Below are 13,670 nucleotides of genomic sequence, written 5' to 3'. Positions count from 1 at the left end.
TTATGAACATTAGCCATAGATTCATTAGAGTAAAGGTGTAGTAACCATGTTTTTTTTTTTTTTTTTTTTTTTTTTGAGTACCATTTGTATAACCAGAGTTTTTTTAATTATGGTTATTGTACCAAAATCATGGATAAATTGTGGTTTAACTACAATAACTATAACTATAACTATTTCCCAGACAGCAAGCCATTTCGGCCCAGATCTGGCCCACATTTGGCACGCTTGGATTTCACGCGGACCAGATGTGGGCCAGTTCTGGGACGAAATTGCTTGCTGTATGGGTTTGTCACTTTCCAAAGGTGTCCCTCAGGGGTCTGTTCTGGGACCTATTTTATTTTCCTTGTGTGTTTGATATTGCATGATATTGCATTTTCAGCATTTGATATTGTTCAGTTCTGTTTATGTCAGCTGGTTTTAAACACAGATAAAAATAGTTTAATGTTTTTTTTTTCATATTCTGAAGTTATACCAAGTAATCTTTCTGACATTATATCATTCCAGGGAACACAAATAGAATATGTTGTAAGTTGTAAGTATCTGGGCATCCTATTTGACAGTCAGCTATCAGTATCTGCTACCTTCTTACCACTTTTGGATTATGGTGATCTGCTGTATGTGAATGCCCCAGGATATTAATACAACGCTACAGATGCTTTTTTGTGTTCATGGTCCCCCAACTCTTCTCCAAAATTCTAGAAAATATGTTAACTTCCATTCAGTTCCTAATTCTGACTAAGAAATTAAATCCAGGACACTCTGTGAACGAGATTTTTAATCTCAGAGAGGCTTTCCTGGTTAAAAGATAAACTCACCGGACACTTTATAATGTACATCAGTTCAATTGCATGATAACACCTGTTCTATTGCCAATCACATGCCAGCAACTCAATGCATTTAGTCATCTAGATGTAGTAAAGACAACTTGCTGAAGCTCAAACCGATCTCTAAGGATTTAAGTCACTTGGAATGTGGAATGGTTGTTGGTGCCAGATTGGCTGGTCTGAGTATTTCAAAAATTGCTGATCTACTGGGATTTTCACACACATCCATCTTTAGGGTTTACAGAGAATGGTCCGAAAAAGAGAAAATATCCAGTAAACGGCAGTGTGGAAAATGCCTTGTTGATGTCAGAGGTCAGAGGAGAATAGGCAGACTTGTTAGAGATGATAGAAAGGCAACTGTAACTCAAATAATCACCCATTGCAACCAAAATATGCATATTACCATCTCTGAACGCACAACACGTCGAACCATGGAGTAGATGGACTACAGCAGCAGAAGACCACACCGGGTGCCGCTCCTGTCAGCTAAGAACAGGAAACAGAGGCTATAATTCACACAGACTCACCAAAATTGGACAATAGAAGATTGGAAAAACGTAGCCTGATCTGATGAGTCTCGATTTCTGCTGCAACATTCAGATGGTAGGGTCAGAATTTGGTGTAAAGAACATGAAAACATGGATTCATCCTGCCTTGTCTCAATGGTTAAGTCTGGTGGTGGTAGTGTAATGGTGTGGGGGATATTTTGGCACACTTTGTACCAACTGAGCATCGTTTAAATGCCACAGCCTGCCTGAGTATTGTTGCTGACCATGTCCATCCCATTATGACTCCAGTGTACACATCATCTGATGGCTACTTCCAGCAGGATAATGCACCATGTCACAAAGCTCAAATCATCTCAGACTGATTTCTTGAACATGACAATGAGTTCACTTTACTCGAATGGCCTCCACAGTCACCGGATCTCAATCCAATAGAGCAGCTTTGGGATGTGGTGGAACGGGAGATTCGCATCATGGATGTGCCGCCGACAAATCTGCAGCAACTGTGTGATGCTATCATGTCAATATGGACCAAAATCTCTAAGGAATGTTTCCAACACCTTGTTGAATCTATGCCACAATACTTATACTTATTTAGTTTATTATATATTTGTTGTTTCCAAAAGTAGCCAAAAGTTTATTGAGTATTTCTCTCCGTATTCACTTTATTGGTAACTACAAAACTTTGTTTTCCCTTAACCATACCATGAAAAAAGTACAAATGGTCTTTCACATAACAGAATTGACATAAATACATTAATTTATACCAACAAACACCTTTTTGTGGGTTAAATTATTGCAGGTAATAATTGCAGGTTAGGCTACTAATGTTTTAATCATGTATCAGACCTTGACTGATACTGCTCTCAGACAATGTGCAAAAATGTATAAATGAATAAATAAAAACTGTGGAATAAATTGTGGAAAACTTCAAACTGAATTAACAGCTTGAATTTGGCTGAGCTCGAATGAGACTGGCTTCATGACAAGGTTTATAATCCTACGCATTAATAACACTGCTTACAGAGAATCGGGGAAACAAAATGTGCTAATTCTACTGGTTCACATCACATCTATGCTGAGTGGGAGTTCCTCTTTTCTCTTTTTTTTCTTTTCTTTACATCTGTCAAGATTTTATGTGGCTGCTCCCCCTGAATTGGAAAAGGCCAGTCACCCTCATATTAGCCACCAATAGGTCCATGATGCTAATCTTACAGCCCACTCTTGCCAAAATCAGCCGTTATCCTCCTCCACAGGACAAGGAAGAAGCGCAGAAGCATTTCCGCTGTGTGTGCTTCTGCTGCTGAGGGGAATCTTTTCTTTCAGTGACGTCACCCGGACATTCATCAGCTTCTTTTAACATCTCATAATCTTCGTCTTCCTGAGATCACTTTCCTAACTTCTTTCTCACCCTATGTTGCCGAGAATGAAATTGAAATATGTTAATTTTATGTTTTTTTGGGTCTCGCTTTGTTCTGTGGTGTATAGAGGAAAAATCACTCTCAGTATTCATTTCACACATTTAATTTTTCCTTAATCTGAAAGGTCTCTCACCAGTCGCTGTGCTCTCAAACAGTTATTCAACAAAGCATCTCTGTCAAATCAGAGGCAGTGTGTAGTCAGGCAGGGGGTGGAGACTGAGGCCCTGTCACGTGAACTCCCATGTTTTGGCAGCAGAGGGCGCTGTTTTACTTAAAGTGATGGGCTCTGTGCCATTTTTAAGTGCTCACCTTTAAACACTAATCCCTCCAGAGTGAGCACACCAGTAAAATGAAGGATGTAGGGGACCAAAATAACTGTGTTTAGAAGGCCCCTCTGCATCATATTCCCATTTCAGAGGAGAACATGTCGCCTTTGGCTTGCTTAGTTGGGTACATTTATTTTGTGGTAATTGGGGGCTTGATTGCAGAGATAGTATTTGAACTGAACTGAGCTGGATGAAGCCATCACTGAATTAATGATTAACTGACTTTAACTGAACAATTGAGTGTTTACTATGGTCCTCTGTCAACACACTATTTTCACGTTTGACACCGTAAAGCTGCTTTGACACAATTTGTCTTGTATAAAGCTGTGTATAACTAGAGGCTTGAATTCTGACAGGCCTGTTTTTTGTAGCAGCCAGGTTTCAGCACTTGTTCTAGATTCACCGTTCAATAAATCGGCCACAATTGCAAAGTATCATTTGGAGGTGGATGTATCCCATATGGAATGCAGCAATGGACCATCCGTTTTATTTATTTATTTATTTTTATAAAATGATAGTGCTGTCAAACAATAGATAAATAAAAAAATATAATGCATCCAAACAAATAGGTATTGTTTACACAATATATGTGTTTCTTCTCTTTATTATTATTATGAATGTATAAATATACACACATACAGTATATATTTAGAAAATATATGTATTTACATTTTTATATTTGATATAATATACAAATATTTAATATATAAATATGTCACATATTTTTTTTTAATATATACGCGCATGTGATTGTATTTATAGATACAAAATAAATATATACACAGCACACACATATATTATGTAAACAAAAACGTGCATGCGATTAATCATAATTAATCCGTTAACACTACTATAAAATGAAAAAAGTCAAACTTTTCTGTTTGTCGAAAGTCCTTAATTCAACCCCTTTTTTTCTCTCACAAAAATTAAGTTCCTTTGTGTTAAGCTGTTGACTTTTTTTTTTTGCTAAAAAAATATATTTTAATATATTATTTACTCTAAATTCTGTAGTTATTGTAGTTTCAACCCTATATGCTGTTGTCTGTATCTTCTAAAAATGTTGATTAGCTTTGCATGATCAGTAAACTGAAATATATATTATGAATCAGATCTTCCCATTCACTGCAGCTCTCAGTTCTCACTCTTTATTGCACATTTTGAAACTGGCATTTGACATTCACACGAGAACAGATGGCATGTTGCTCTCAATGATCTTTGCAAAGCCAGCATGTCATGTTAAAGGTTCTGTTTTTTAATCTGAAATCAGTAATGACTTGAATTTAATTCTGTTCTTCACACAAAACTATCATACAGAGTCTGCTTTTACAATGATGATTGTAGACCAAATAGTGACTGAGATGACCTATACCCTTAAAAAAGTTTTTTTTTTTTTTTTTTTTTTTTTTTGTGAATAAGACTAGTAACTGAATTTGAGTAATCATTGTTATTTTCAATGTGCAAAAGTGTTTTTTTATTTGTTAGTTTTTTTTTTTTTTTTGCAATAACACCATCCTTGAAATAAGCAACACTTCTGATCTTAACGTTCAGTCTCTGTAAAGCAAAAATCACACATTTAACAGATACTATATAGTGGAAATTGAAAGGGCAGGAAAATCCAGTCAAACAACTTTCGGTTTCACCCTACCAAAACAGAAGAAAGGCTAACTATGCTAATGTGCACATACACTGGATCACACACACCCACAGGGGAACTATACACAACACATATGCACACATCAACACAAGAAAAGCACTTCAAGAAGACCATCCCATTCAGAATCAGTCCACGCAAAACCATTTCCGACATCACAATATCAAATATCATCTGACTATGCATAACCACCCAACTCTTTTCTGAAAGCGATAGTGTCATTAAAGTTTGGGCCTACCAATTTGCTTTGTCTAAACTGTGTAATGGCACATGTGCTGCTGCTGTGTTGGTTGGAATCTTCCATCAAGCTCGTTAGAGAAGCTTCAGTCTTCAGTCAGACAGATCTGAGTCAGCGAAACAGCCAAACTCGTACCTGTGTACATGGGTAGCGTCCCCCACCCCCATTTCCTCTGCAGTTTACTAGCTCTGCTAAGAATACACAGCAGCGTGGGCGTTCACAGAGAAAAGCTTCTTAGAATAAGATAAAATAAAGCAGGTCCTGATTCAAACGATAAACGCAGCTGTGCGCACAACTGAGCATTTCTCCAAACTCATTTCACTGAAGTTCTTGAAATGGCCTTTGCTGCGGCGCGCTGATGTCATCTGACAGATGTGAACAGGTTGCACCTCAAAAAACATATGACTCAAGTCGCTCCGCACCGAGGAGATCAAAGGATAAGATGAGTAAGAAAAACATTTGCATTATGAATTAAAAAAACGAACTGCGAATAAAGCAAGATTTGAGTGCCACTGTAGTGGATGAGCAGGAAAAGGTCAAACCACAGCATTGTGGATCTGCATGCAAGTGACTAATAAACACAATGCATGTTATCTAACAGCACATAATGATGAGGTTTGCCGTAGCTTTATTTTGGGAAGGAAATGTATTCAAAATAGACAGTAAACATTCATTTAAAATACTCGAGAAAAGAAAAAAATGCTGCTGATGCAAAAAGATAATGAGCAGACAAATAAATGACTGCCCCTGTGCAGATCCAGATACATGAACTCCATTTATCTAATGTGAGATATATAATAATTATAGGGATATATATATATATATATATATATATATACAGTATATATATATATATATATATATATATATATATATATATATATATATATATATATATATATATATAATATAGCTCCAAAATCTGAAACACAATTTTTGTGCTTTTATTTTGCAATAGCATAGTGACATAGTGGGAGTCAATGTTGCTGTATCAGGATGTTCAAACAAACTGAGCAGGTGTTTACTATCATCATTACAAAATGACAAACTTCAACTCTCTCAATGACTCTGTTTAAATGCAAAAAAAAAAAAAAAAAAAAATACAATCAATCTTTTGGTTCCCACTGTATGTGAGAAATATCTTCAAAAATACATATAATTTAATTAAATAAAAGAATAATAATACAAAAGTAAATTATAATATTTAAGATGTGCAAAGCAACATACAAAAGTAGATGCAATAGATTGCAGCAGTATTATTTTATATCCTGATGCAATGAAACATTCATGTTCATCTCCCACAACAGTTTTTATGATTATTAATTCAGACACCTGTTCCTCACAAAACAATTTATGCTAAATATGCCACACAGACTGTAAAGATCAAATTAAAATGATCAAGCATGTTATATATATACAGATATTAGTGCTGTCAAATGATAAATCACATCCAAAATAAAAGGTGTAAGAGTGTAATATATATTTATAATGTATATAATGTGTGTATATATTTTAGAATTTATATATATATATATATATATATATATATATATATATATATATATATATATATATATATATATATATATATATATATATATATATATATATAAATATATTAAATATATTTTATATAATTTAAATTATATGAATGTAAGCATATACATGTAAATACAATATTTTCAAAATATATACTGTATGTGTGTGTATTTATATATACATGATAAATATACCGTATTTTTCGGACTATAAGTCGCACTTGAGTATAAGTCGCATCAGACCAAAAATATGTCATGATGAGGAAAAAAACATATATAAGTCGCACTGGACTATAAGTCGCATTTATTTAGAACCAAGAGAAAACATTACCGTCTACAGCCACGAGAGGGCGCTCTATGTCTTCAGTGTAGACTACAGGAGAATTGAGCAGCATAGACGGTAATGTTTTCTCTTGGTTAATTTCTCTTGGTTCATGTCAAATTAATTTTGATAAATAAGTCGCACCTGACTATAAGTCACAGGACCAGCCAAACTATGAAAAAAAGTGTGACTTATAGTCAGGAAAATACGTTACACAGAACACACACATATTATGCAAACAAAAACTTATATTTTGGATGCGATTTAACGTTTGGCCGCACTATAGTATACAGTATACATAGATATTGAAACTAGTAAGTACATTTCAGAAATAACTCACAAAGAAACAAGTAAAATAAAGAATTAAGTGTGAAAATTATATTTTGATTTGATTTCTTTGGTTGATTTACCACTTCAAAAAATTATTATTATTATTTTATTAAAATTATTAAACATTACAATTTATATACTGTGTATATATACTTATATATATAGAGAGAGAGAGAGAGAGAGAGAGAGAGAGAGAGAGAGAGAGAGAGAAAGAGATATCCTGTCCTGTATATCTATCCTATACAATGAACGTCTTATCTTAAAAGAACAAGAAAAAGTTTGATTCCTCCTTATTTAAGTGTCTAGTTTGTTTTCAGTTTTTCAGTTTTTTTACTTGAAAGGTACAGATTTAAAGGAGGACTAAGTATTGTGATTATTAATAGTTTAGTCTTCCATCAGATCTAGCTGTGAACTCGCACATTACTCAGATGTAAACAGTCTGACTGCAGAATCCATCTAAACCATGAACACACCAAAGTAGTTCTCAGCAGCATTAGACAACACCAGTGTACAGTTTTTCACCCTGACAAAGACAGCGTCTCCTTTGTACAGATGAAACACCCCACTTAGGAAGCTGTTATCGATGGTCCTGGACCCGGTGGGTTTAGGACGGAACCTGGAGGACTGGAGAAGCAGAATCTCGTTCCCTGCATATCGATGTGTTTCCCAGACTACAGAGTGGCTGAATACGATCTTGTCCTCCTTGAAGTTGATCTTAGAGTAGATGGAATAATATCCTTCTTTCTCTATGATGAGTTTGCCCTCATTTGCTTTGTGTTTGACATGGTAAAGAATGGAATGATGATGCTCATGCCACAGCACGACTCCATTTACAGGTTCCTGACCAGCTAAAAGAGAGGACAGCAAGAGCGTCATATACGTTAGCTCTCACATATTTCCAAACTCTTGAATGATCCCATGTTTAAATTTTGTCATGCAAATACGGTGGATAGTGAAGTAAGACCAGGTGATCGGCATACATGCAGACTTTTGGTGACTGAATTGTTCCCAAACTTCTATTTGTACTAATTCATTTCTTCTGACTTGGGAAGTATTAACAGCGAATAGACATTGGATTGCTAGTCACTTATTGTAATTGATGACAAATAAACTAGCATCTAAAAAAATAAACTTACTTGTCAGTTGTGCCATTGGTTTTGAGGGCTTCATTTCTCCAAGCGGTTTTTGTTTGGGCGTTAGAGCATGTTCTTTGTCTGCGATATTCCAAAAATAAATAAACAAAGTCTCATAGGTTTAAAGTGCAATCATATGCCATGTTTGCCAAGAATAAAAGGTACAATGCATCAGCGTAAACTTGTCGCTCTTCAGACTATAGCGCTATCTTTACCTTGTTTTCTCATGCCAATCTGTGGTTCAGCTGGAAGTGTCTGCGGAAGATTAAAAAAAAGAATCTTACATTTATGAATCTTTCATATTGATTGAAGAGTCTGCAAAACCTTTTGAGGTTTACCACCTCAGAGATACTACAATGATGCTGTTGCAACATGGGTTGCTGTTGCATCAGTTGTGGCAAATTCCTGCAGTTTAGTTGATTTAAAAAAACAAACAAACAAACAAAACAGAATTTCAACGTCAACATCAGGTCAAACTCACATTCTTCTGCCTTGAGTTCCAACATCCAACAGTCTAACATTCATCAAACAACCGACTTACAGTCTCCGCCCTCTTTTCTTTCCGATAATCCATTTAATTTAGGTGTACATCACAATACTGAAGAAAAGATCTGTCACTTCTTCAGTACAAGTCAAGTCACCTTTATTAGTGCTTTATACAGATTTTGGCAAAGAAAGCAAGGAAATTCTAAAGAGCAACAATTATGTTTGGTTGGTTGCACGTGTACCATTAAAATATGAAAACAGTAATGTGAAATTATCAAGCTATACACTACTAATATGCAAAGCAAAAAAAAAATGTATTAATAAAAAAAAAATGTTAGTATGATTATTTGTATTTTAAATAATAAGGCTTGGAACGCAGTTGCGTTTGCCCCAGATATCTTATTTTTGTCACAATGCAGATGATATCAGATAAACCTGTTGCGGGTTGTTCAAGACCTATTTTCTCATGACTGCATTTGTTGGGTCTAGATCAGTTAACCACAGCACGCAATGTGGTTTGAGCACCAGCTGTCCAGCTACATTTCTGCAAGTTTCTTGTACGGCGAGGAGCCTGAGGAAACATCTTCCTCTACATACAGTCCGTTTTCACAGATAAATGAGTGAAATTCTTTTGTTTTGCATTATATTATCAGCATTATCATATTGTGAAATATGAACATCATCTACGAATTGTGTATTTTCGTAATGTTTGGAGGATATTTACTTCCCATGACAGTATATGGCTGTGTGTGTGTGTGTGTGTGTGTGCTCTTGTTTTTTTGACATCAGGACACCACTCTGTATAATGACATGGGTATGACATAGGTATTAAAAGGAGAGGGGTGTCTTATGAGGACATAATCCATGTCCCCATGTCCCCATTTTTCAAAACGCTTATAAATCATACAGAATGAGTTTTTTTGAGAAAGTAAAAATGCACAAGGTTTCCTGTGAGGGTTAGGGTTAGGTGTAGGGTTGGTGAAGGGCGATAGAATATACAGTTTGTACAATAAAAAACATTACGCCTATGGGATGTCTGAGTGTGTGTGTGTCTGTGTGTGTGTGTGCGTGTGTGTGTGTAAATGTATGTACTCTATGTTTGGAGCAAATGTAGAATATATGTAGAATATATATATGTATATATATATATATATATATATATATATATATATATATATATATATATATATACACACACATACATACTCACTCTCTAAGCTGCATTATTTGATTAAAAAAATACAGTAAAAACTGTAATATTCTTGAAATGTAAAATAACTGTTTTCAATTTCAATATATTTTAAAATCTAATTCATGCCTTAATTTTTAGCATCAATGTTCCAGTCTTCGGTGTCACATGATCTTTCAGAAATCACTCTAATATGGGGATTTGCTTCTCATGAAACAGTTCTCATCATTATCACCATTGAAAACAGTTGTTGCTTATTTTTGTGAAAACTAATACTTCTTTTCATAATTCTTTGATGAGTAGAAAGTTTAAAAACACAGCTTAAATATATATGTACACAGTTATAGTTATAGCTTATTGATTCCGATAACTAGAGGTAGCTAAAAGTGATAAACCACGATGAGGTCAACAACCAAATAACATAATCTACTGTGTATTCTTCATATAAAAGAGAAACGGAAGACAGGCAAGACATGAGAAATGATTAAACTGATAAAAAGCAGCAATGATCTAAAAAGAAGAACTGATGAACAACTGAGATTGATGAACTGAGATTAGATCAACTGATAGTGTGAGTGAAAGACTGATGCTGAATGAAAGTACACAAGACAGCGATGCTTCAGAAAGTTGGACCAAATGGTACTTACAGAGTTTTCTTTTGATGTGAACAGATGGTAGATGAAGCAGGCCTCCACAGCCATGCCACACAGAGCCACACAAACCAGGATCACCAGAAGAGTCTGGATCACATCCTTACGCTGTCTACGACCCGGCTTGGGGGGCAGCGGAGGGGGCTTCATTTTACTGTCCACCACGAATACTGAAGGATACGACACTTTACCCGTAGCCATGTGCGCGCACACACCGTCTCTGGCCACTTCAGAGATGACGACTGCACATCCAGAGAGGTGCAAGAAGACCCAGTGCAACGCAGTGAGAGCAAGACCCACAGTGAGAGTGAAAGATAAACATCACTCACAAATGCCACAGATGGGCGGACGGATGTATCAAAGGAAAAAAAAAGACAAAGTCAGACCACTCTCAAAATCTCCTGTACTATCATTTCAAGTGACAGGTAAAGTCAAATCTGCAAGTTTGAGAAATGTGGGATGAAATAAGTGCTATATTTAAATCGAATTTTTCTAGCTTTTGAAACGAGGGAAAGAAATTATCGGTGATAAAATGTCACATCTTTTGTCTTTCGGAATGTGACATATTCCATTTGAGTGGGTTGGAAGTGGAATATTCATAAATGGGAATCAGAAAAGACGTGGAACACACAAATGCCTACACAAGAAGAAAAATGCACGTTTAGGGCCATGCAACAGGCCCACCCATTCACACCTTCATCTCTCCTGTGCATCAGCTCTCAGCCACAGCTTCCCCTACTCTATACAACACACACATATTCTCACACACTTCTCAGCTATAGTAACGTTTTAGGTAACTTTGCTGTAGGAAAAAGAAACACAAAAGAGCAGTGATACTCCGTACAAGCTGATGTGGTCTCCTTTCTCATCCTTATATTTAGAACAATAACCACAAGTATAGTTCAGCTGACAGAAATAAAAATGCAGAGTAGTAGACTGAGAGAGAGCGAACTATCTCACATTCAGGAGACTCATTCAGTCCTTATGTACTTTTGATTTCATGCCTTAGCTCGTGACACATGAAACCGATATCAAAGAGCTAGCTGTGATGAAATATGACTGTGTTGTCACCTGCGTCTGGGCCAAAAAGTTGCACTTGAACACACGTCAAAGACTACATCCAAAGGTCAGCTAGCATGTACGTTCTGCACCTGCGCGAGAGGAAACAACTCCACCAATGGGGGCAGTAGTCTGCATTTGTCATTCAAAGAAGGAAAGTGAAACCAGAGATTATTTTACTAAAGGGAGATTAGAGGGTCTGTATTGTACTTGGATCACATGTGCCATAATAACCAATCACATTACAGCTTTAACGTAATTTACTTTATGTCAGAGTGTACGACACTCGTTTTCAGATATTATAGGCATGAATGGGAAGTGTGTCACAAATAGTCAGTGACTTCAGTTATAAAACTGCTCTTTTTTTTGTGGTAAACTTTACAGATATTTAAATCCAGAAGTAATAAAAGCTGTTTACTCAACATAGTGAAGCCTCTCTTCCATTGACATCCATTCAAAACAACGCCCTCTGGTCTCCATTCCGCTAGCATTAGCCGTTACACTTTTTTTGGCTAATGGTTGCAGGCTTGTCTTTTATTGGCTTTTGTGAAACTAAGGACTGCGGCTTTACGAACATCATCGCTTCCTTATCTTTTCAAATGGTTTTCAGTTTCTTCCTTACAAATGTCCATGTCATTATTAAAGTAGTTGCATATTGTAATGCTCAGGTGAGCTGATGTAATGAAAAATCATTATATGTGTGCACTCATGGATTGTTTGTTTGCTTGCTTCAGGGTTTTTTTAAGGGGTTCCTATAACTATTGGCGGAAGTACCCACTTTTTGGCATATTCGCACTGCAGGAAGTTGATTGGTTGAACATTGATTGGCAGAATGCATGCCATACAAAACACTAGCATCTTCCATTTGTGGCCTTATGGTTTGAGTCAGACTTGTAGCCCAAAGGTTACAAGTTTGAGTCTCGGTACTGGCAGGGATTGTGGGTCGGGAGGAGAGTAAATGACTAGTGCTCTCTTCCACCTTGAAAACCACGACTGAGGTGAGACCCTTAAGCAAGGCACTGAAAAAATGTCTGCCCATTGCGAGTGTGTTCATGGTGTGTGTGTGTGCACTTGAATGGGTGAAATGCAGAGCATAAATTCCAGGAATGGGACACCATACTTCAGCACACGTCACTTAGATAGCTAAAGATGGACCAATGCTGAAGTCCAGATATTTCTGTCCTCCATCCTACAGCTATTGACACTGTTGAATGTGAAACTTAAATTATTATTGCCAAATTTGAACAACTGCTGATGGTGTGGAAGACAGCGAAAAACTGAGCTGACAGACGCTAAACGACGGCTGACCGTCTGTTCAATGCGTCGAGGCCTTGAAAGATAGTAGTATTTACACACATTTATCTAGCAGGGTCTTACCATGGACTTCTTATTAGAGATACATACATAATGTATATGTAACCCTTAAAAACCATAAATAATTACAATATTAATATCAGCTCAATGTTCTTACTTGACACACAAGAGCAAAACTTACTCGTTCTTGTGTGTCGAGCAAACATTTAGATGATGAAAGCTAGTGATCATATAAAGTGATTGTGTCTCTTCAGAAAAATGATGGACAAAGGATGGACAAAAATGATGCAGGAATATTACAAATATCTTCTTGTCTGTTTCAAAGCTGAACAAAGTGAGGAACGATATGAGGGTGAGTAAATGATAACACAATTTCCCTTTTGAGTTAACTATCCCTTTAATAAGTCCAGCATTGTAATTTTTTGACAAACTAAACTATTCACTTCAAAGCCAAGCAAGCATGGCCTATAATATGAGGATTTGTATAATCATCCAAATTACAGTAGGTCCTGGGGTGATTGTTGTTCAAGATAGATGAAACTAAATAAAAATGGCAACAATATTCAAGAGTTCAGATGCAAAAGCCCCAAGTCCCATCTAAAATTTTCTTCTAAAATGAGCATTTTAGATCCCTACATTTATGTTCAATTACTTGACTTTAATTGCATAGAAAAGAACCTATA

At 36.1% G+C, this 13,670-nt stretch overlaps 1 protein-coding gene across 1 annotated transcript; it reads right to left on the bottom strand.

Annotated features, from left to right (window-relative positions):
• Positions 1-7,341: 7,341 nt before the first annotated feature.
• Positions 7,342-10,904, bottom strand: tnfsf14 (TNF superfamily member 14). Its single transcript, XM_026239963.1, has 4 exons — positions 10,612-10,904; positions 8,505-8,544; positions 8,293-8,370; positions 7,342-8,004 (listed from the first exon to the last, which is right to left on the bottom strand). Exons 1-4 carry the CDS (start codon positions 10,813-10,815, stop codon positions 7,613-7,615), a joined length of 714 nt encoding a protein of 237 aa, XP_026095748.1. The 5' UTR covers positions 10,816-10,904; the 3' UTR covers positions 7,342-7,612.
• Between the last annotated feature and the right edge of the window lie 2,766 nt (positions 10,905-13,670).

Source organism: Carassius auratus, linkage group LG28B (assembly GCF_003368295.1).
Source record: "Carassius auratus strain Wakin linkage group LG28B, ASM336829v1, whole genome shotgun sequence".
Lineage (NCBI taxonomy): Eukaryota > Metazoa > Chordata > Actinopteri > Cypriniformes > Cyprinidae > Carassius > Carassius auratus.
The sequence above is the reverse complement of the archived record's forward strand: the minus strand, read 5'-3'. Positions and strand labels throughout refer to the sequence as shown.